This window comes from Talpa europaea, assembly GCF_964194135.1.
Source record: "Talpa europaea genome assembly, chromosome: 11".
Lineage (NCBI taxonomy): Eukaryota > Metazoa > Chordata > Mammalia > Eulipotyphla > Talpidae > Talpa > Talpa europaea.
This window is the reverse complement of record NC_140078.1, coordinates 36774416-36799367: the sequence shown is the minus strand read 5'-3', so window position 1 is coordinate 36799367 and position 24952 is coordinate 36774416. Positions and strand designations below refer to the sequence as shown.

Genomic DNA, 24952 nt, shown 5'->3' with positions numbered 1-24952 from the left:
TTTAAAAATTTCCAAGTAAAAATTTTTTAAGTGTAATAATGCATTAAAAAAAAAGTGTACAGGGCCTACCTGGTGGCGCAGGCGGTTGAGCGCAGCACTGTGAAGCTGTCCATAGCCTCTGCAGCGTGAGTTCGATTCCCGGCTGGCCAGGGAGATATACACATGGCACGGCAGACCTCTCCTACCTCTCCCACTGCTCCCCTCAGCAGTGTATTTCCGTCAGTCTGCCTGTTCTGTTCTCCCCACTCTGTCTCTGGTGAATCCTCTTACCCTCCCACATCTCTGGCCTGTACCTCGGTTCTTGTATAAATAAATAAGCCTTAAAAAAAAGTGTACAAAGCACTAAACAAAAGAGATTGAGACTAAAGGTGAATGGAAGAACATAGAGATGCATTTATATGCTAAGGAGAGAAATAAAATGCTAAGGAGAGAATCTGGGTGTGTTAGGGGGAAGTGATGTCCTGAGTTAATCCCATACAGGCTTTGTGGACTCCACCCCCACTCCAGACTAAAACCATCAGGACATTGGGAAAGACAAATCCCATCACCACCAAGGGGAGGGTGGCTGGGACCTGAGGGTGGAGTTGGGCAGCCAGGTTGGATATAAAAACCAAACACGTGGGCCTTGCTCGCTCTCTGGCTCACGATCGCTCGCCTCCCGGCTTCACCGCTCCTGGCTGGCGGCCAGCTCTGAGAGCGCCATTTTGGGATTCCTGATTGGCGGATCGGGTAGGACTCATTTAAAACTTTGTCTCCCGCTTTTCTCCCAGAGCTGTACATTTCCTCATTTCCCCTTCCCTTGTAAATAAACCTTTTATTAACCTTTCACGTGTGCCTGCAGTAGAGCATTGATAAGTCCTTTTAAGCGCGCGGGTGAGGACCCACAGTCAGGCACCCCGTTTTGTATCGGGGTTGCTCTACAACAGGTGGATGTCATATGGATGTTCACTATACAGTTCCTTCTTTACCAAAGTTTAGTTGTTAAAACATTAGCCAGACCTAACCCTTGTCTGCCCCAAGACTTGAATAAAGTCAGATACTTCATTGGAATCCTTGAATTTATTTAAAAACTTCCCAGAATGATTCCAAGGTTCATGACTGGTTTCCTGGAAGCCCCAAACACTTTCTTTTCTTAGTTACATGCAGACTTCACTGATGTCAAAAAACCACCCTATTCCTTTGTTCTGATTCTATGTCAATGAAGCAACCTTTGTGCCTGCATTTGGCTCACAGATCTTCTGACAGAGAAAATACACTATACATGAAAGCATCTATAGTTAGGTTCAATTAAAGTTAGAAACAAGTTTCATCAGGATGAATTAAATCATTTAAGTTAGTTGGGAGAGAACAAATGACTAGAGACAAGTCTCTCTACAAACCCAAGGCAAGACTAGTTTTTAATACCACAGCCAACTGTAACCCTGCCTTGGGTCATGGCATGAAAGAATTAACTAAGGTTTCCTATCATTATAATACTTACTTCACAAAAGGACAAAACCCATTAATTGACTTGCATGAGGTCAAACAGCAAATGAGCTATTGAAGGAGGTATAGCATCAAGTTGTGATCTGAACAGCTAAGCCAACACTTTAAGCACAAAATCAGGCTTTCTTACAGATTGATTTCAAGATGGATTGGGCCAGGAATACACGAGCCATGGTTGTCCTGCATGGAGCCTTGCCCATGTTCTACATAAACACACTGAATCAGAAAATTTGCAAAGTGACTTGGAGGATTTTTTTTTCTCTTTTGTCCACTTTACATTGGAAATTTATAACATCATGCCACATAGGGGGAAAAAAGTTTCGTATCAGCTAATTTATATACTCCTCCAACTGAAAATATTTTAAAAATACACTTTAAATAGTCTATAATTTATCTCATATACTTGGACTGGCTTCCAATCAGAAAACTGCAATTTAAACAAATGTACCAGCATTTCCTAACTACAACTGATTAACAACAGAATGGTAATTAGACCAAAGTTTTAAATGCAAAGAAAGTAATAAACACCTGAATTTTATTCATGGCATAGGCAGGATAAAATAAAGAGGCTTTTACATATTATAACACAAACAATATAAAGCTGACTCAATATTTCAGCTTGAGTTTGAGAGCACAATTGGGCAATTGTATCTGAAAGTAGCCATAACAGAAACAATCAGTTGCACCTGGAAATAAATAAAATAATAAGTAGTTTCATTATGGCTTTCAGATAAATAGAACTACTTACTAAGTAATCACTCTTATGTTACCATGTTTTCCAGAAGGCAATAATGAACATAATTATCCATCAATTAGTCTAAATGACATGAATCATTTTAATAATTCATTATAAGTTAAAAAGACTTGGTTCTCTACCTAGTAATAGTAAACCTTTCATATGAAGGTCTTTGAACATGTAATCCTTGATAGAGCAGAAAAACAATAATGATGGTAAGAATGGTTTTGTTCTTTTTTCTTTTAATATGTTCTGTTTTGGAGGCCTCCCCGGTGGCGCAGCGGTTGAGCACTGGGTTGCAAAGCTGCCCACAGCCTCTGCAGCACCGGCTCGATCCCTAGCCGCTGGGCGAGGGTCCCACATGGCTCGCAGACCTCTCCTGCCACCTGCTGCTCCCCTCAGCAGTGTATTTCTTCAGTCTGCCTGGTGGGCTCTCGGCTCTGGCTCTGGGGAATTCTCTCAATCTCCCCCGCTTCTGACTGCACCCAGTACTTGTATAGATAAATAAATCTTAAAAAAAAAAATGTTCTGTTTTGTGATCAGAAATGCAGATGTCTTCACTCTTTTTAGGGTATGCTATGGTACATGTACCCCATTTTACAGATGAGATTAAAGTAAAAGAGACATGTTGACTGCCATTGCTTGGTCAGGACCTCTATTCAATAAGCTTTAAGGAGTTCATAACCTGTTGAAGCCTTGCCACTCTGCTTAGTTCAGAATTATATGACATTAGAGTCTTTACCAAATAAAGAAGAAAGGTAGATAATTCTTTGCAAAACTGTATTTCTGGGATGGTTTATCAAACTGACCAGAGAATTGCTTCCATCCAAGGGAAATCACAAAGCAGACAGGAATGTTTCACCTAAGGGAACACTCAGAAATAACACTGGATATTGAGGGACAAAAGGGATGGTTAGGGCAAGGAGGGTGGGGGGAGCTTGATGCCCTGATAAAAAGAATCTATAAAGACCTGACTGCTTGTCTCTCAAAGGTCCTATAAATATGTGGCATGTTTCCAAGGCTAAAGATGAACCAGTGACAATCAACGTACATTAAATAGCAGCCCTAGTCACAACACACAGGGCAAATCTAAATGTAACAGAACATAACACTGCATTAGTAACTATTCCTGACTTTTTTATCTGGCTTTAAAAAATGATTGTGGCAAAGAGACAGTCTTGAAGGCTCCAGATATTAATTTTAAAATTTGTGTTGGTCATAAAGAAGGATCATTTCTTATGAAAGGCTGATTTATAATGACTGTAGATCAATAGCCACGTAAAATGCAACCTTTCATGATGGAAATCAATGCTCTATTATGTGTGTTGAGAAACTACAAGGAACGTTAGTCTAGAAGGTGTAGATATCATATCTTATCACCCACAGTTTGGCAGCCTAGGTTAAGAGAGTCACATAATGAATTATTTAGTCTAACAAGTCAGCTTGCACAGAGCATTATAAATATATATAAGCTTTCTATGCCACACACTACAACTGTGGTTTATGCCAAACAGTATATCAACAGATATAAAAGGCAAGGAGAAAGAAAGGGGGATCTGATTAAAGAGCCTTACAACCCATAACTACCAAGTGACCTAGAGAGCTCAGAAAGACTTCTCCCAAGCTTGCTTCTTCTACCACCGTACAAAGGAGTATGTTAAGATGGCATTTTTTATTTCATAAAGTAAGATTTTCTTGCATTGTCTTAGGCTGAAAAGCGACTGACCAGGAAGATTGTTTCCAGCATTTTCTATGGCTTTGAGATCATTATTATAGATATATAAACACATTCAGGACTTGTGAACCTCATCATGTGACCTATAAAATGGTAGCATATGATTGAACTAGTTTTCCTGTGACAAGGTCCTTCTAAAGACCATTATCCTGTCTTCTCCTAGGCCTTGATGGGGTCCAATATACACAAGATTTATGCTGAATTCTACTCTAAAGAAAGTCATTACCATAAAATAGCCCACGTGGCATGTTAAAGATAGAAAATATGAGGTTGGATATAAGATAATCAGACCTAAAGCCCCTCTCACTCTCTCAGCCAAGTAAGGTCCTTTCAGGTGGACTTTCACATATACTCATCTGCTGACCATTTGTCCTCCGCTAGTAAATAGTGGGGACATATTTTAATAAAAGGAAATATAGTCAGTACCCAAAATAAAAGCCAGGGTTATGATACTGATAATATTTATGCAATATGAACTAGGCACCTACCAGGTACCAGAACTGGATAAATTAATTTACATATTACACATTTGTAATTTATATATTCAGTAAGTAGTCCAGAAGTCACAAAGTTCCTAGGCCATGGAAAGAAACTCAGACTGCCTAAGGTGGGCTGAGAGTATAAAATATATTTCTAATTTATAGTGAGGAAGGATGTACCAGAATCATGGTTCACATGTCCCAACTACTCTACAATTAACCTTTTCTGTTGTCCCAGCTTTATGGTCATTTGAGGCATATCCTTGGAGTGATGGCTTTCAAACTTGGGGAGCCAGAGCACTTTTAAGGGCTCATTAAAACCCAGATGGCTGGATCACACCTTCAGATTCCTAATTCAGTGAGTCCTGAGTGTTTCTAACAAGCTTCCAATTCTTATTGGTGCTGTTGGTGTGAGAAGTATACATCCTATATCTTTTAGATTGGAGGGCCTGTAGCATTTACATAACCTTGGAAATTAGGAAATAATCTGGGGTTTGAACCACCAAGGACATCCCTCTAGGTGATGGCTACCCCTGGATTGTATACTGGGTTGTTCTCTAAGATATGCTATTAGACAAAGTCTACCCACATTCCCTTCCTCCCAGTAATTCCTTAAAATACTGCTACAAGAAGGGGCTGAATGAATATATCCAATTAACAATCAGAAACAAGTATACTTACAAAGAAGCAGATGGTGAAGTTCATAAAAAAGTTAAAGTGATGACTACAAATGACTACTAGTGTTGACTGTGGACTAGTGTTTTGCAACTCTGTGACCCTTTTCATTTGGAAGTGTCTGGGAACAAGAACAGCCATCCCAACTTGCATCCCAAGCAGCAATCTCATGACAGTAATACCTGATTTGTTTTTCACTGCTTCCAACTCCAGGGAAGAGTCTCGGAAGCTGGTGAAGGACAGCTGCTCTGCAGGCTTCAAGGTCTTCTTTCAGAATGTCACTGTGATTATAGAACCTATAAAATAAAACAGGTGCTGCATGAAATGTTTATTTAAGCACAGACGGTCAGCTTCTAGAATCTACGGCAGTTCTTTGGAGTTTATTGAAATGTATCTGTAATATAATCTAGACATAAAAATGCAGCAACTAGACTGTCTCTTGACAAAGATGTAAAAGGGGGCAGTTTGAAAAACTTATGTGTATGTGGCAGTTTAAAATCCATCAGAGGAAGTAACTTTTAACCCTTTAAAGACTTTAATGATGCTCAAATCCACAGCTGTGCAATCTCATTCCACATTCCACCTGATAGGAATGCTAGATAATCTTAACAGCAGAAAAGACTAATTTTATATTGTCAATCATAACAAAGTTAGATCTCCACAACTCATATGAAATTTACTTAAATTGTCACTGCTAAGAAATTGAAAACTGCTGGCTGAAGTATAGGTTACGTCCTCTATTTCTGAATGCAGAAAAAATGACTATTATTTCTCTATTCGAATCCCACCACAATAAAATTTTCTTTATTATTAATAAGAACAGGAAGACATGAATACATGGATTTAAAGTTTGTTATCTGTTGCCAGGCTACTGAGGGACTGGTAAAGGCTACAATCTGGCCACTATTTAAGCTTAGGTCCATCATGGTATCACAGTAGCCTCTAAAGAGACTGTTAGTCACTACCTTAAAAAAAAGATATCTATCTGGAGAAAAGGATGATTCTAAAAAACTATGGGAGATGATATAAAAAACCAAACAGTATTTCTACTTTAAAGGAGTTGATCACTCATTATAGTCAGGAATATGTAATACATACCCCCAAAAGAAAATGAAGGTTATTTACAAAGCAATTTATAAAATACGTTAATTAGCAAAGTATTATTCCATAATTGGTATGAAAACTCGTTAAGTTACTGGATCAAGCTGATGGTATGTGTCTGCTCTTTCAGTGATGCAGGAAACATGCTCTGTCCATTTATTGGAGGGTTAGTGACAACCATAGGCTCAAGCTCCACCCACTCTGAAGCAGGCTGTTACCCTAGGCAGGGAATAAATGGTTCCCCCAAATTCAAGCCTTCTTCTGGACTCTGGGGCACTTTCTGGGTACTCTAACTCCTTTCCAAGTCCCTGCCAAGTCCCAAGCTCTTATCTAAATTCTGAATCTGGATTCTTAGTCCCTGCTGGCTGGTTTTAGTCTCTACTTCTCAGCTCTGCTGCTAAAAACCTTCCAGATTCCTGACCTATGCACACCTTTTTTTTTTCTCCCTCAGACAAAATTTGGGCCCTAATTCTGCCTGGAAGGCTCTATCTTTTCATGACTTAATTCACAGAATAATACCTGCCCTCAAGTGGAGGAAGATAAGGAAAGAGTAATATGGCAGCAGAGGGAAGGTGCCAGGCTCTCCCCCCTCTACATACTCACAGCTAAGATTGCAGCAGAACACAGCCAACAACTCCCGAAGGAAAAATGGATGATAACAGCACACGCTAGGTGCAGTGTTCCCTGGAGGGAGGCCCTCACCTCACCTCAATGATAAGCACAGCAGTGGAACTTAACAGACACTCCCTAATGCTGGTGTACAACGGTAGGGTGAGGGGGTGCCACTGTGGCGCTGCTTTTCTTCACAGGAAGACTATTTTATTTCCACCATTTTTAGGAATTGTGATAAGGGAAAGCAGGTGAGTTTCAGTGGCTAACTATTATTTATAACTTCTCTATAGAATATCCTGCATCTGCATCCTTCCTGTTCCACCATAAGACTATATTTATTAACACCTGAATGTCTAGTTGAGACAAATGTTCTTGTCCAGTATGATCAACCCACATGTCAGGCTTACTTAGACTAGCTCATCTCACAATTGTTTAGAAGCTTCTCTATCTCATTCATAGGAATATTTCTTCCTTTAGCATATACAGATCTGACAATCTTTAACACAAATGCAGACAACTCCTACAAGATTCTGCGCTCTAGTTATTTCATCCTTGCCTAGACTTCACAAGACCAAAACTCACTGAGAACAGCAACTGAATGTCTACATTTTTATCTTAGAGTCTAAGCTTCTCCAAGCACTCAGGACAAAGCTGAAAACACACCTAAAAACACTATGACCCTATGTGTTGAACAACAGACCAAAATTTAAACCTAGATTAGAGAAATTCACGACACCTATTTTTTTTTTTTTTTTAAAGATTTATTTATTTATTTGTTTGTCTGTTTATACATACAAGCACTGGGTACAGTCAGAAGCGCGGGAGGGTGAGAGAACTCACCAGAGCCAGAGCGGGGAGCAGAGCAGGCAGAAGGACCGAAGTACACCGCTGAGGGGAGCAGCGGGCGGCAGGAGAGGTCTGCGCGCCATGCGGGACCCTCCTCCGGTGGCCGGGAAGCAGCCGGGGATCGAACCGGCGCCGCAGAGGCTGCGCGCAGCTTCGCAACCCAGCACTCAACCGCTGCGCCACCGGGGAGGCCCACGACACCTATTTTTACAGTATCTGTTGAAATGGTTGTTATACCAGTCCAGAGCTTCAAGGGCTTGGCAATGAATGATGAATAAGATGGCCTTACAGAGCTTATGGTTTCCTTAGAAAATTCTCTGGTTAAAACATCAGTTCTGTGCTGAGGGTTTCTAAAAGTTATTTCCCCACATGATACTAGGCTTTAGTTTGCAAAATATCCATCAGTCTTTTGCTGAACACACCATTATAGAATGCAAAACTTCAATTTCTTTCATGTTTTCTACTTGCATTCCTACCCAAATCATTTCAGGTCGAGGGGCATTGGTCTGACAAGCACATGTCCAGTGTTCAAGACTGCGTGGATTGGCTTGGTACCAACAATGCCAGGTCCAACCATAGGCTTGTTCCCTGTGAAGCCCGGCAAGTGGACAAACCTACTGGATGACAGACAAGTAATTCTTAGAAATACCAATGGCACTTTAAGGAGGCATGTTTTATTTTACCTAACAAATAAAGAGTAGAATACATGTTTGGGTGGGGGAGGAACTGCTAGTAGATGCTTCATTTTCATCTTTCAGTCACACAGAATTTAGGAGATAATTAAAAGAAAAAACTCCACTCCAGACTAATGTGAGGACTCAAATTAAATTACTTTTTCTTTTTTTTAAGTACAGAAGAGAGAAAAAGTGCTATGCTTTTTCTTTCAGTATCACAAACTAAGAATTACTTTTCAGCAAAAATAACCCTATATGAGGGCTACAGAAAATAAACTTTTCTTTACCAGATAACTTTCACACGTTCCTGTGGGTATTATCCTCTGGGGAACTGGGAATTTATATTTCAGTTGCAGCACTATAGGTTTGACCTTCAGGTTTTATTTTCTTTAGGGAACAAAGGTCTCAAAATGTGTGGTAATCAGTGACCATAAATAGTAATGAGTTTACTTAATTTATATAATGTGTTACTTCTAAAACATTTTATAAAATATGTTTACTATATTTTTAATGAGACTGAAAAATCATAAAGCACCATAGCTGGTCACATACAAAAAAATTTTGGAAGGAAATTGTATTTTAAAATGAGCAACAACAAAAAGACATTATTTGTAGAGATGGTCCATTAATTTGTGATGAACATGTGATTTAGGAATAGCACATGTACAGGAAGGTGGGAAATTGGCTTTTGTTTCCAAGTCTAGTGCCCATAGAAACTCTGGTTGAAAAACTCAATTTCTGGGCCTCCCCGGTGGCACTGGGTTGCGAAGCTGCCTGCAGCCTCTGCAGTGCTGGTTCGATTCCCGGCTGCTCCCCAGCCACCGGAGGAGGGTCCCACATAGTCCCACATAGCGCGCAGACCTTTCCTGCCGCCCGCTGCTCCCCTCAGCAGTGCACTTTGGTCCTTCTGCCTGCTCTGCTCCCTGCTCTGGCTCTGGTGAATTCTCTCACCCTCCCACGCTTCTGTCTGTACCCAGTGCTTGTATAAATAAATAAATCTTTAAAAAAAAAAAAAAAGAAAGAAAAACTCAACTTCTTCCTCTTCAGGAAGAAGAGGAAGTACCCTGCCCTTCTTCCAAAACATAAGAAGGCTTTGATCTTTAAGGGAAGGACACATGACCAGGATAGAAAATACTGCTTTTAAAACTATCACTTTAGGGCCTCCCTGGTGGCGCAGGGGTTAAAGACAGAGCCATCAAGCTACTGCCAGCCACTACAGCACAAGTTGCATCCCCAGCAGGCCAGGGAGCAATCCACATGGCGCAGCAGCAGACCTTTCCTGTCTCGCCTGCTGCTCTCCTCAGCAGTGCATTTCAGTACATCTGCCTGCTCTGTTCCCCACTCTGTCTGGTGAATCCTTTCACCTCCCTCACCTCTGGCTTACACCCCAGTTCTTGTATGCATAAATAAATAAATCTTTAAAAAAAATAAAACTATAGCTTTATCAAGTTCTAGTTCTGGATTTTTACATTTAATTCCCAAGGAAATGAATTGATTATAACTAACATTTAAAGTCCTCCAAAGATTTATGAGGGTTCTTAAGTGTGAAGAAGTAACAATGCATTCATGTACCAAACACTCAAAGCGGACAACTGCTAAAAAATATCACTAACAGACCACAGCTGACTGATGTCAGTCAAAACCTGAGATTCAAATTCAATTTGTGTAGTTTGCTTGTCATCCCGAAGCCATTTAGCACCTTCATCAATAAAAGAAAACCTTCAATGACCTCCCATCAACAGGTACACAAACACAAGGAGAAGCAGAGAGGTCTGTAGAAGCCCTACCTCCATAAAGATGCAAATTAAGATTTAAACAGTGTAACAATTGGCTAGCGCTAATCCTTTTACAGAGGTGTAAATGGCTATTGAGAACTGAATTCCGGGCTGCTAGCTTTTGTGAAGTAGCATTATAGACAAACTTCACCCAAGAGCAATGCCAAACCACCAACTCTGAGGACTGTTACCAAAATAGTTTAATAAAACCTGTGTGATTTGCTTGCTTCGATATCAAATTTCCTGACCATAAATCCAAAAGTGTAAATATAAACCACATCAAGAATCAGAGCCCTGGGAAAATAAACTGGAAGCAACTAATTCAAGCCTGACACCCTATGGCAGGAACAGCTGTATGTGCAGCCACAGCGAAGTTTGTATATGGGGTTTTGTTTGCCACACAAAACAGTTGTAGAAAGGACAAACACATACATAGTTAAACAGTATTTTCCTTTTAACAGGCTGTCTAACAAGACCTATGTTTTGGTGGCTACCTCAGTGCCCATTGTGCAGCCCCCTGGGTGGTCCTTTCCAGGGGGCCACTTGAAGGGAGCACAATGCCAAAAAGGAGGGAAGGAGGGGACCAGGACACAAAGGCCAACAGAGCAGGGCGGTCTGCGGCAGGCTGCAGACCAGGGGTCAGCAAACAAGGCTCCTTCTCTTTACCCAGGAAACAAGGGCTCCTTCTCCCTACCTGGAAACAGTGTGATTAAGCTGACAGCTTGAATTATGGGCTACATTTTGCAGGGGACCGTCTGTCTGTGTTAAGGTTCTTTATTGTAGCAGAGGCCGCTCAAGCAAAACCCTTGCCTTTCCTCCCTCTTTGGCCTCAAAACAGACCTCATCATTCTGTTCCATTTTAATTCTCAGACCTATTCCCTCTCCCATACCACCTTTTTAAAAAGTTCCTTAATGAGGCACTGTGAGGCCTAGAGAATTTATAATAGGTGTTTCCCTTCACTGTTAAATAGAGGTAACCAACCTGAACCCATAAATTATGAGGAGCCAGGAATCCTTAGTGACGGGCAGATGTCTTGTATGAAATGGTTTAAGTATCATTTGTCCATTTTTCCTTGATAACCTACTTAATATCTATGTTGGTGAAGTTGCCGAGGGGGTTAAGACTGGAAACATCTGCTCTTGCTACCTAGGTTTTATTTTAAATCAGCACTGACAGGTCACCAAAAGGGTGCCATCATTAGAGTGCACTTAATAGAGGCAACAGATTTATGGAGCCAGTTCCCTAAAGTGACCTTTAAATATCCTCTGCATAAAAGAACATGGAAGGTAAATTCCTGTTATCATCTAGTCCTTTCAAAATATAATATAGTGAGGCCCTATATTGTGGAAAAACCTTTTTTTTTTTTAAATTTGTGAACACGGTGTTACAGGACAGGGAGAGGGGCAGCCCAAACCCTGCAAACCTGCCTATTCTAAATGGGTTCTGCCATCTGCCGCATCAACACAAAACATATGAGACTTTAATGGGAAGGAACTTTAATAAAACCAGGAAACAATACAGGAAAGGCAAAGAATTTCGTTTCTAAATCAAGAACCCAAAGTTACCCGTCCCCTCTTGGGTAAAAGTCCATCCATATGGGATTGGCCCAGAGCAAGGCCCCAAAGCCTGCCACAAGCTAAAGCATCTTCCAGTGGGGACCCACAGAAAAGGGTCAGAAACAACCAGAAAAGCCTGGAAGGAAAAGAGCAAAATCAAAATCAAGATAAAAGCTGCCATTTTCACCTCCCCACGGGTCTCACCCACATCTGTGTCACCCAGTCCACGACCAAAAGACAAGCGCGGTTTCTTCACGTGTCTCTAGGCTCCATGTGCCTCCTCCAGGTCTCCTTCTGGCTCAGTCTGCCTTCCTTCCTCAGTCTCCTCTGCAGCTTCTTCTCTCCCTGCTCAGCTCCACCCTCCCTTGGGTGGGGCAGGGAACCTGGAACCTCCCCCTTTCCTGGGGACTACCCTGTTACAATGGTACTTTTTTTGTTTATTAAACTCCAGAGAGTGCTTTGTACTGTATGGCGTCTGATCTTGCAGGAGTAGAATTATCTTTGCCGAGGCTTAATGACCGATTCAGACTATAAAACAAAACACTACACCTCTTTATGCTGTTACATGTCTTTTTGTGTCTATCTCTGTGTGTGTGTAGGTGTGTGTAAGAGAGGAGATGAGGAAGCTCAGACTACTGGCAAGGGTTACACTGGATGAGGAGATTCAGGGAGGAAGGAAAGCAGAGGGTTTGAGGGGGAGGTCTTACTCATACTCAGGCAATGTTCAGACTTTGAAGTAAGTTAGTACATCACTTCTCTGGGTTAAGTACATCACTTTAGAGCCCAATTAACTCTGATGAATGCTTATGGAAACCAAAGAAAAGTCACCCTTCACTAAGAGGGAGCTCAGATGACTAGGACAGATCCTTCCCAGGGTGTCAAGGAAATAGGAGTGGCTTGAAAAGGAAGTGGATCCCAGGGAGGGAACCTGCCAGAAAGAGATTAAAACACTTGGCTGTGGGGCCTCCCCGGTGGTGCAGCAGTTGAGTGCTGAGTTGCGAAGCTGCCCATAGCCTCTGCAGTGCCGGTTCAATCCCTGACCACTGGGCAAGGGTCCCACATGACGCGCAGACCTCTCCTGCCGCCCACTGCTCCCTTCAGCAGTGTACTTTGTCAGTCTGCCTGTTCTGCTTTCCGCTCTGGCTCTGGTGAATTCTCTAACCGTCCCGCACTTATGACTATACCCAGTGCTTGTATAAATAAATAAATAGTTCTTTTAAAAAAAAAAATACTTGGCTGTGATCATTTGCCACCTGCTGTTTGAGTATGGTAGAAATCAAATGTAGGACTGCTGAAAACACTGCTGGTTTGCCAATGGGCCCTTTAGAGGGTCACTATTGTATTAAAAATAAGTTGGATCAACTTATCATTCAAATACTCACTTACCTAAGAACTGCTAAAAGGAAGTCCAAGACAAAAAGAAGGAAGAAATAAAAAAGTGGACAATACCAAATCATTATGGATAAAGAGATTAACTGTGGCAGAGAGGCAGGCTGGATGAAAGTACATCTGAGGCTGAGCTGGACGACTTCAGGCTCTGCTGGGTACTCACTGCAGCACCTACACATGGCCTCTCCCTGAGGCCTATTTGCTGTTAGTCACATTTTTGGAAACCTGAGTTTGTTCCAATCTCCCCTACCTTATTTGGGTCTTAAACAACCAGGGATACCTCCCAGAGTCTCCTCTCTAACTTCTGAAACCAGGAATAAATTTGTTCCACTCAGAATAAATTACTTTTTGATCCAAAATTTGTTCTGAAAGATGTAGTTTAACTACACTCCTAACCGGATTTGACCTGACCATTGGCCCCTTCCAGGGCATAGGCACAGGCCTGCTGTTCTCACTGGCCTCCCGAGTCTTCCTCCCCTGACCCCTGTCCCTCTCAACCCTTTCTTCTTCCTCTCCCACTCTATCTCTTGTTCTGCTCCCAGACTGCTGGATGGGACACCTTAACATTCCACTGGGAGAAATCCCCCCAAAGGTGTAATTTACTTAAATATCAAATGGCAAAAAGAAGTTTAGGGAAACAGTGGTAGCACAGTCTATCTATTTCTTTTTATTCTTTCTGAATTCCCTTACTTAAAGAGAGAGTGCACAACTAGGAAAACAATCCAAAAACTCATAGATAATATCTATTACAAAATTAGGTAGGACAAACTACTGATACCAACCAAATCCATCTGCAGTTGTATAGAAGGAAGTAGAGATGCTGCAAAAAGACAAAGGATATTCCTGAGAATGCGAGAACAGCCAAATCATCAAGTGTTACTCACTCAAAAGACTGGCAAGCCTAGGTGAGAGCAGCTCCCTTGGGAGGGGGCCTGCAGGCCATTTCAAGGGTGAGAACAAAGACCTCAGCAGGCTGCAGGATCAGTCTTACAATTTGCCAGTCTATGTGCTCTTTCAGCAGAGTTCTGCACTCTGTCTGAGACTGCTGGGAGTAAACTCTAAATTGAGTTGAACTGATACTATAAGAAAGAACCTTTCCACTTAACTCGGAAGAGGGAACAAGAGCTAAGAGATGTAACGGAGTAAGAGGCTACACATGTAAACATTCTGAGAGAACAACAGAAGAGGGAGCTCCGGAGCCATAAAACTAGGAAATCAAGCCTGGCCTACCTGCCCCTCCTGAGTGCAGAACACGTCTCACTTGAAGGTAACCCCAGAGAAGATTCTAGGTTCTCTTATTAGCAATATGTAGGTAGTGACACCTTGCTGCATAGAGTTGCCGTAGTAAATGAGATAATGTGCGTAAAGTGGCTGGCACAGCATCTGGTACACAGTAAGCACTCAAAGATATTAGAAATATGTGCCATTATTATAAGTATTAGCATATCAACTTTAAATAATAACCACAAGCCTAATCCTAACAAAATATTAAAGATTTCAGGTAGACAAGGGTAAAGTATGATAAATCAACACTGTCCCACTCCAGAAAAAGTCTCTCAAGTTGTCCACCCCTGGACTCAGTGCCTTTCTCCCAAGGTCTGTATTGGATGCTTAACTACTCGCTTCTGCCTACCTTTCTAGTTCCTGGGCTGCAGGTTCACCTTGCTCATACACTCACATGCATATACCTTGCTTCAGGGAGTCTTCACAGCTGACTGATAAGTCTGTGGTGTTACTTTATGATAAAGTTCCAACTCTGGTCATCTTACTTCCGGAAAATAACTCAATTTTTAGGAATACTTTTTTTTAAAGATTTATTTATTTATTTATACAAGCACTGGGTACAGTCAGACATGCAGGAGGGTGAGAGAATTTACCAGAGCCAGAACGGGGAACAGAACAGGCAGAATGACGAAATACACTGCTGAGGGGAGCAGCGGGCACGGCAGGAGAGGTCTGTCGCGCCATGTGGGATCCTTGCCTGGCGGCCCGGATCAAACCAGCGCTATAGAGGCTGCGGGCAGCTTCGCAGCCCAGCGCTCAACCGCTGCGCCACCAGCTGAGGCCCAGGAATATTTTTGATCATACCCATTTAGATGATGATTTCCTGGTTGAACTTGCAAAATTCTGATGCCTCACTAGTGATCTGATATACTTATGTTAAGTATAAGTTATTCTTAAAGCCTATCATATCCAGCATTTCTCAATAAAAAGGTAAGTAAAACAAAATTCGCTTTTTGTCATCATTCTACTATGCTAGGAATTAAATTTATCAAATTGCCAAAAATCTGAAGAAGGGAGTATATTTCTGATTTAAAAAAAATTGATTATTCCTGTTTCACCTCATATATATAACTACATCTTGACTTCTAGAAGCACCATTTCAGGTTACCATTAACTGATTACCATATGCCAGCTACTATATCAGGTGACTGAGCTGAAAAAATGAATATGATGAAGGTGGTAAATAAGAACTTAGAAGTCAAGTTCAGTTAGTCAACTGTGATACCAGCCAAAGGGAAATTCAGGATCATAATCACAAAAGGTAACAGCTCTGCCATCTTGCTAATTTTACATGTCTGGAACAAGAATAAAACAAGAGAACATTTCAAACCAAACAAGTAAGTTCCTGACTTCTTTCTAGATAAAGTAAGGGAGTTAATAAGGAGTAGGGTTAGCCTGACATAAGAGATAAAAGAAAGGGAAATGGGTCATAATCTGGATTGTTTCCCAAAAAGTGTATATAACATCATGGAATAGCATATTTTACATGTCAGTTCCACAGTCATGAGTTTGGAAGCTTTCTAGTAATCACATATAAGAAAACAAGAAAATAATGTATACAATCTACAGAGACATTGTTACACATTTTGAAATGTAAGGAAAGAAAATCTATTCCACAATAGATTTAACAGGTAAAAGGAAAACCAAATTAAAAATGAGTTGGCCAATGGGGCCTCCCTGGTGGGCAAGGGGTTATGCTATGAAGCTTACTGCAGCCACTACAGCACAAGTTCAATCCCCGGCCAGGGAGGTGACCCCCATGATGCAGCAGACCTCTCCTGACTCACCCACTGCTCCCCTCAGCAGTGTATTTCAGTCGATCTGTTCTGTTCCCCACTCTGTCTCTGGTGAATCCTCTCACCCCCCCACATCTCTGGCCTGTACCCCAGTTCTTGTATGTATAAATAAATCAATCTTAAAAAAAATGAGATGGCCAAAGCTATGCATTTCCAATTAAAAATGAAAGAAGCCAAATGATATGTTTTCCTTGTTCTTCAGAAAGGAAGCAGTAGCCAGGTGGAAGTGATCAAGAGGGAGAAGGGAGGAAGAGGCACATGGCATCCTTCAAGGTGCTGATAATATTTTTTGACTGAATAGGGATTACTGGATGTGTTTATTCTTTAATTAGTCAAGGTATACACACATGATTTGCTATAATTCAATAATAAAATTTATTTGGGAAACAACATAAAGAGGATTTCAGATTCTCATAATTACACACGAGGGGATGCCAATCTTTGCACTAAGACCAACAAAAAATATAAAAGATATCTCCTCTTTGATAGCACTAGAGAGATAATGTGATAAAGAATTATGGGATGAAACTCAGGAGAGAAGGAAATTCAGAGATGAGCCTGACACTTGGAGCAACTTTTCTTTGTTGGGGTAGATAAAAATGACCAAAAAAGGCAGCTGAGAGTTTAAAAAGTTAAGCAGAACTTTGGACAACCTCACAGAGTTGGAGAATAAAAATTGAAGTCTAAGTCAACCAAGGAAGGAGAATCTCAATAAATCACTCATCTTTTGAACTGGAACCTCAAGGAACTACTTCCTACATATAAAGGGGAAACAGAAAGAGTCTAGCCCTCACTGGGAACAAACCTCATATCTGAATGAAAGGATGCAGGACTGCTTCTGCCCCAAACACCTGCTAAAAGCAAATGCTTATTCACCTAGGAGGAGAACTTCTGAGGTCTCAACATCATTCTGAGACTACAATACTCATTAAAAAATGACTAGAGATTTGAGAAAAATAAGACAGAGTGATAAACCAAGGGAAATAAAATAGAAGGAGAGCCACAAAGAGTAAATGGAGGGCCTCCCCTGGTGGCGCAGCAGTTGAGCGCTGGGTTGCGAGGCTGCCCACAGACTCTGCAGCGCCAGTTCGATCCCCGGCCACCGGCAAGGGTCCCACAAAAAAAAAAAAAAAAAAAAAAAAAAAAGAGTAAATGGAGATATACAGTTTAAAGTACTTATATTGTCCAGAAGAATAGAAAAATACTAATTAACAACATTTGGAACAAAAAATAAGAAAATATACAAATGATTACTATTTAATTAATAAGCTTGAGGTAACGGAGACATTGAATAACCCTATACTAACAAAGACTAAATATACATTCTTTTCAAGCATAGATGGGCTTTTATGAAAATTGACCACTGTGATGACCAATCAACAGAGCTCAAAGCACAGATCTTGTGAACAGTACATTCTTTGTATGACATTCTCTGCACAAAATGTGATAAAATAAGAAAGCCATAGGAGAAATTTAGTCCCTTTCCCCCCTAATATGTTTAAAACCTTTAAAAAATATTTCTAAATAATGCCTGTCAAAGAAAGTATAATATTTATAAACGAGTTGATAATTAAAGTATTTAAAATCGAATGACAGCCATAGCGTTACTTGTCAAAACCAGTGGGGTGCAAGTCCAGCAGTACTTAAAGGAAATTTAAAGACTTAATAGCCTGTGCTCAAATATGAGAAAGATTGAAAATTAGGCACCCAATTCAAGTTAGAAAAAGAACCACAATGTTAAACCAATGAAAGCAAAAAAAGGAAATAATAAAGATATGAACAGAAACAGAAGATATTTTTAAAAAGGCCCAAATGAAGAAATTAACAAAATAGAAAGGATTAATGAAGGTAATATGGCAGATATAAAATTACGAATGAAAAAAGGGAACATAGTTATTAACATAGCAGAAATCCTAAAATATAGCTATGCGTACAAAGTTTCAAAACTTTAAAAAATCAGTAATTTTCTAGTTCACCAAATATTTTCGAAATTGGCTCAAGATGAATAAAAACTTGGGATATATATATGAGCATTTGTGAACTGGAATAGGTAAACAAAAACTGAAGGTAAACCTGTTTTACCAGAAATGTTAAAAAAGTTCTTCAGGTTGTAACCTTCACAAGTACTTCTCAGTCTACCCCACCCCTGCCTTTGTTCCAGGTCATCCAGGGATTCTGACCTACAGTGAGATAGTTGGCAAAGTTTGGGGAACCAGGTTCAAGCTGACCAATAGAAACTTCTTTTAATATTTCCTTTCAAGGTCGCAGGACTATTGCACTCTTGGAAACCTATCTGTGGACTTCTGAAAATCTAAACCAAAGTAAAGATTAAAATATAATGAGCTAACAAAAGAGGCATAGGCAAGGTGGGGAATCAAGTGCCAGGTCGAACACAAAGGGGATATAATGATGGCACCACCTGCTGGCACTAGGTTATTTTTTCGGAAAGTATAATACACAACTACCCTTTAGGAACAAGGACTAGAATTGTTGGGTAGCAAGAAAAAGCTCAGTGGATCATCTGTGTTGCAGAGCAAAGGTCTTGTCTAGGAAAGACAAGTTACAGTGGTGTGGGAAAAAAGAGCTGAGAAGAGACATCTGAAAGTATGATCACATAGAAAGAAACACTAAGTTTATAAATACGCTTCTAGCTCCTCTTAAAGTGAATTCAGGGTAAACTCCAAAAGAACACAGTTGTAACTTATTTCAGGCAATATGATTTCAAGTAGCAAATCTTTCTCAAATGCAAGAACTTCCCACACTTGACTTTGAAGAGGGACTAAATTAAAATTGCTAGATTGAGATTCAATCTATGTGGTCACATTTTTATGTGAAAAACTAAGCTGGATTTAGCTTTAAAAGCAGCATTATGTTTTGTTTTCAGTCATACTCCAGGAGGAGAAAGAACAAAGCAACTTTGCTCAAGCTTGAAGAAAGGCACATAACACTTCATATACTAGATGGCACAAAAATCAATATGGACAGAGCAAAAGGTCAAATTGCCATCACTTAGCTTTCTCCTCTTTTCCTAATTAAAGAATATAATTTTCTTCTTGAGTTTCCTTATTCAACCTTATGAAATTTTATCCTTGAGGACACTCTAGTTACACAGTAAGTAGAGAGCAACTGGGAGACAGGCCAGGATACCAGTTAAGAATGCAGACTCTGGGCCTCCCCTGGTGGCGCGGCGGTTGAGCGCTGGGCCTCTGCGGTGCTGGTTCGATCTCTGGCCGCTGGTGAGGGTCCCACATGGTGCGGCAGACCTCTCCTGCCATGCCCGCTGCTCTCCTCAGCAGTGTGTTTCGTCGGTCTGCCTGTTCTGTCCCCCGCTCTGGCTTTGGTGAGTTCTCTCACCCTCCCGTGCTTCTGACTGTAGCCAGTGCTTGCATAAATAAATAAATAGGTTTAAAAAAAAAAAAAAAAAGAATGCAGACTCTGGACCCAGAAGGTGAAATTCAAAGTGCACTGAGCCACTTTGTGACTCTGAACATAAATTCTGTCTCAGCTTCTTTCTCTGTAAAATGGTGATAACAGCAATACATGGATTATAATAAATTAAGATCTTAGAACAGTATCTGGCACAGGTTGGTGGGTTGGTGCTACTGAAAGGTAAATCACCATAATAATTGTGATTTTTGTGATAGAGCTTAGAAATTAAGAGCATGAATTCTGGTATCCAACTGTCAGTATAGATGTTAGCTACATCTTTGATGAGCTTTGTTTAACCAGTTTATTTAATCTTTCAAAATCCTTCTACTTACTCTACTTGACATCTGTAGCCCAATTTCTTCTTGCTTTTCTCTTTCTTCCCTTCAATCTCTTCTCTGACTCCTTCCCCTGATTCCTTCTGACCTTTCTAACTTCAGCTGTGGAGTCAGGTCTTGGGCTACTTTCCTACTAAAACTTACTTCTTAATAGTCTTTTCAGGTTCCTTGACTTTAAAAATGCAGTCAGGTTAGAGCATGTGAAATCAATACACAAAAATTAGTTGCATTTCTATATAACAAATAACCCAAAAAGAAAATTACAAAAATATTCCACTTACAATAGCATCAAAAAAATACTTCAAAATAGGGCCTCTCCTGATGGCGCAGCGGTTGAGCGCTGGGCTGCAGAGCTGCCCGTAGCCTCTGCAGCGCCGGTTCGATCCCCGGCCGCCGGCAAGGGTCCCACATGGTGTGACAGACCTCTCCTGCCACGCCTGCTGCTCCCCTCAGTTTCATCAGTCTGCCTGTTCTGTTCCCTGCTGTGGCTCTGGTGAATTCTCTCACCCTCCTGCACTTCTGACTGTACCCAGTGCTTGTATAAATAAATAAATAAATCTCTAAAAAAAAAGAATACTTCAAAATAAACAAAATAACAATATAAGCAATTAAAGAAGATGCAAATAAGTGGAAAAATACAGTGTTCATGATTTGGAAGATTAATGATGCTAAAATGTCCATTCTACCCCAAGTGATCTACGGATTCAATTCAAACCTTATCAAAATCCCAATGTTTTTTTTCAAATAAACAGAATCGCTAAATTTCATACGGAACAACAAAGGATTCTGATTAGCTAAAATTATATTGAGAAAAAAATAACAAAGCTGAAGAACCTGAATTCTCTGATTTCAAAACACACTACAAAAGTAAGTAATCAAGACAATGGGGTATTGGCACAAACACAGACATATAGACAAATGGAACAGAAAAGAATTCAGAAATAAACCCAAGCATATACAGTCAATGGATCTTCAACAAAAGTGTCAAGAATATTCAAAGGGGAAACGTAGTCTTTTCAACAAATGGTGTTGGGGAAAATGGATAGCCACATGCAAGAAAATAAAATTGGACCCTTGTCTTACACAATACACAAAAATCAACTCAAAATGAATTAAAGACTTAAAAGTTAAGACTGAAAATGTAAAACTCCTAGAAGAAGAGAACAAAGGAAAAGCTGCCTAATACTGATTTACCAATGATATATTGGATATGACACCAAAGGCGTAAGAAACAAAAGCCAAAGTAGCCAAGTGGGACTAGATCAAATTAAAACATTTCAAGGCGGAGCAAATGGCGGCGAGGAGACCCTGCGAGTAAGATCTCCCATTAAAAAAAAAAGTTAATAGGGAGGAAAAGCGGCAGGTCCCAGTGAGAACTGGGACACGGAAGATAAACCGGTGACTCCAGCAAACTGCCCGAAGAAGAAAGTTGCCATAAAAGAGGACCAGAAGGGAGGAAAGTGCAGAACCCTGCTCCCCTCCCCCGCCCACAAAGTCAGCACTCTCCGACCCTCAGAGAGGAGGAAAAAAAAAAAAAAAAAAAAAACTAAAACGGCCAACAAGAACAAAGGACGCAGCAAGCAGGACTGTGAGTGGAAAGGAACTATTGCAGCCACCACACCCCCTGAACGGGAGCTGTGGAGAACCCTGCAGGATCCGCCTCGGAGGTGAGCTCCAGGCGCCATTAAAGAGCGCCCCGCCCCCCAGGAGGAGGCCAGCACCAGCACACAGCCCCGGCCGCCCGGTAAGCTTGCCTGAAAAGCGGCGCGCTGGAAAAGCAGGTGCGGATCAGGATCAGGATTGCGCGGAAAAGCAGCGCGCTGGAAAACCAAGTGAGGATCGGAATCGGGATCGCGCGCGGAAAAGCAGTGCAGTTGAAAAGCAAACGCGGATCCAGATCGCAGCTGCCCAGGTCCCTGCGCCTGCGATCTAGGCTTGCGGGGAGACGCGCGAAGGCCCTCACTGAGTGAGCAGGAACCAGGCGCCCAGGCACGGGAGCATGATTCAAAAGGCGCCATTCCCGCGCCACTGAACTGGGCTACAGCCTGAGTCCTGGAACTGAGGGCTTTGGAACTGACACCCGGGGCACGAAATTAGGGGCGTGGGTTCCCACGACGGTGGGGCACAAGGCAGACACAGCACCCCAAAGCCGTTGAGGTTTACCCTACCATTCCCGCTCTATTCCCTGTACCACGGGGTGGAAAATCAGCTCCCCAAGGGCTCCAGGAGAGATTTCTGGCGCCACCTAGCGACTTGAAGCCAGCAGAGGCGCCTAGGGGAGCCAGTGGCCAGCTGGGGAGTTAGCCCACGCCAGGCCCCTTCCTACCAGTAGTCTGAGCCCACAGGGGGAGCGAGCACCCACAGCTGGGGCAGACCAGGCGCGCAGAAGAGTGTGCCTGAGACCAGACGCGCAGGGAGTGTGTCCCACGTCACCATCTTAGAACAGGGACATTTCTTCAATAAAGACTACCTGCAGAAGGCTTCCTCAGGAGCCAGAGGTGAGCGGGGGAAGTTCGCCCACGCCAGACCCCCTCTGGCCTGCAGTCCAAGCCCAGAGGGGGAACAGGAACCCACCGCCGAGGCAGACCAGGCGCACAGGGGAGTGTGTCCCCACATCGGCATTTTAGAACAGGGACCTTTCTCCAGTAAAGACTGCTTGAAACTGACAGATGACTCCTGGAGGAACCAGAGGAGAGCAGAGAAGCTCACCCAAGATGCCGGCCAGTCCCAACTACACAGTGTCCCAACGCATACGGCAAATTAGAAAACAGACAGTAGGGAGGAGAAGAACCACACGCAACCTAGCAACTCCCCAGGGAAAAAGCACACCACAAAAAGAAAACCAACCCCCAGATTGCAACGACAGTAACTTGGAAGAACTTCTGAGCCTTCCAGAAAGAGAATTTAAAATTGCCGTGATTAAAAAACTGACAGAAGTCATAAAGGAAAACAATGATAAGGGAAAAATAATCAACGATCAGAAGAATGCAATTGAGTCCCTAAAGAGGGAAAACAATGGTCAGAAGAATGCAATTGAGTCCCTAAAGAGGGAAGTAAAAGAAATACAGGAGATCAAAGAATTAATGGAAGAACTAAAGAATTCTGGGAAAAGCAATGAAAGCAGAATAGATGAAATGGAAGAACGAATAAGTAGTCTTGAAGACACAGAAATTAAAAGAACCAAAACAGAAAAGGAAAGAGAAGTATGAAGGAAAAAGACCGAAGAAAGACTTCGGGAACTATCTGACTCCATGAGGAAAGGAAATATAAGAGTCATAGGAATACCAGAAGGAGAGGAGAGAGATGTAGGAACAGAGAAAATATTCAACGAGATAATTGAAGAGAACTTCCCAAATGTGAAGAAGGAGCTGAAAATTGATATACAAGAAGCAAGAAGAACACCAAACTTCCACGACGAAAGGAAAAATACAGCAAGACACATAATAGTAAGCTCCCAAGAATCCAGGACAAGGAAAAAATAATGAAGCTGGCAAGAGGGAAGAAACAGATAACATTCAAAGGAAAGCCAATCAGGCTGACATCAGACTTCTCTGAAGAAACACTATGGGCAAGGAGAGAGTGGAGGGGGACATAGTCAACAGACTCCAAGAAAACAGATGCCAACCAAGAATACTCTATCCCGCAAAGCTCTCCTTCCTCTTTGAAGAAAGAATATGGACCTTCCCAGACAAACAGAAACTCCGGAATTTCATTACAACTAAACCCCCACTCCAAAAAATACTACAAGGAGTCCTAAAGCCAGAACCTCAGAGGGACGAATAACAATGAAAGAAGGCCAAAAAAAAAAAAAAGTTATTAAAAGAATAAATAAATAAAATCAAAGGAAAGACAATCACAATGGCAAATACAGATGATAACATATCAATATTAACTCTAAGTGTAAATGGACTAAACTCTTCAATAAAAAGACACAGAGTTGCAGCCTGGATTAAGAAACAAAACCCACCTTTTGCTGTCTCCAGGAAACACATTTAGCTACAAAAGATAAAAATAGGCTCAAAGTTAAAGGATGGAAAACAATCCTACAAGCAAATGGACCAAAAAAGAAAGCAAGAACAGCTATACTTATTAGATAAAACAGATTTCAAACTCAAAAAGATAAAAAGAGACCCCAATGGTCACTACATTATGATCAAGGGGATAATACTTCAAGAAGAAATAGCACTCATTAACATGTACTCACCAAACGAAGGAGCACCAAAATTTATCAGACAACTGTTGTCCTCTCTGAAAACAGACATCAGAGAAAACACATACGTAGTGGGAGACTTCAACACACCACTATCAACAATGGATAGATCAACAAGACAAAAAATAAGTAAAGAAACCAAAGCTCTAAATAAGGACCTAGAGCAATTGGGCTTAACAGACATCTATAGAACACTAAACCCCCAAAAAACGGAATACACATTTTTCTCAAGCGCACACGGATCATTCTCCAGGATCGATCACATACTGGGGCACAAGACAAACATCAACAGATACACCAAGATTGAAATCATATCAACCATCTTTTCTGACCATGAAGGCATCAAACTAGAAATAAACCATAAAAAGAAGGCAAGGAACTTTCCTACCTCGCGGAGATTAAAAATCATACTACTGGAAGACCACTGGACTAATGAGGAGATCAAAGAAGAAATTAAAAAATTCTTTGAATTGAACGACAAGGAGGACACCAATATCCTAAATGTATGGGATGCAGCAAAAGCAGTAATAAGAGGAAAATATATAGCAATAGATGCTCACATCAAGAAACAAGAAAGAACTCAAAGAAACAACCTAATCTCGAAGCTCAAAGATCTAGAAAAAGAACAACAAAAAAACCCCAAAACCAGTTGAAGAAAAGAAATAAAAAAACCAAAGCAGAAATGAATGAAATTGAAACTAAAAAACAATCCAAAAGATCAATGAAACCAAGAGCTGGTTTTTTGAAAAAATCAATAAAATAGACAAACCCCTAGCCAGGCTCACAAAGGAAAAAAGGGAGAAAGCACAAATAAACAGGATCATCAATGAAAGA

The 24952-nt window shown here is 41.2% G+C and overlaps 1 protein-coding gene across 1 annotated transcript in view; it reads right to left on the bottom strand.

The window, feature by feature from the left end:
• KIZ (kizuna centrosomal protein) overlaps window positions 1-24952 on the bottom strand; it is a gene marked incomplete at its 3' end in the record, with an annotated part of 131924 nt that overhangs the window by 43767 nt on the left and 63205 nt on the right. The window contains exon 7 of the mRNA XM_084248451.1: window positions 5293-5406. Within this exon, the coding sequence (XP_084104577.1) occupies window positions 5293-5406 (114 nt within the window). The remainder of the gene's footprint in view (window positions 1-5292; window positions 5407-24952) is intronic.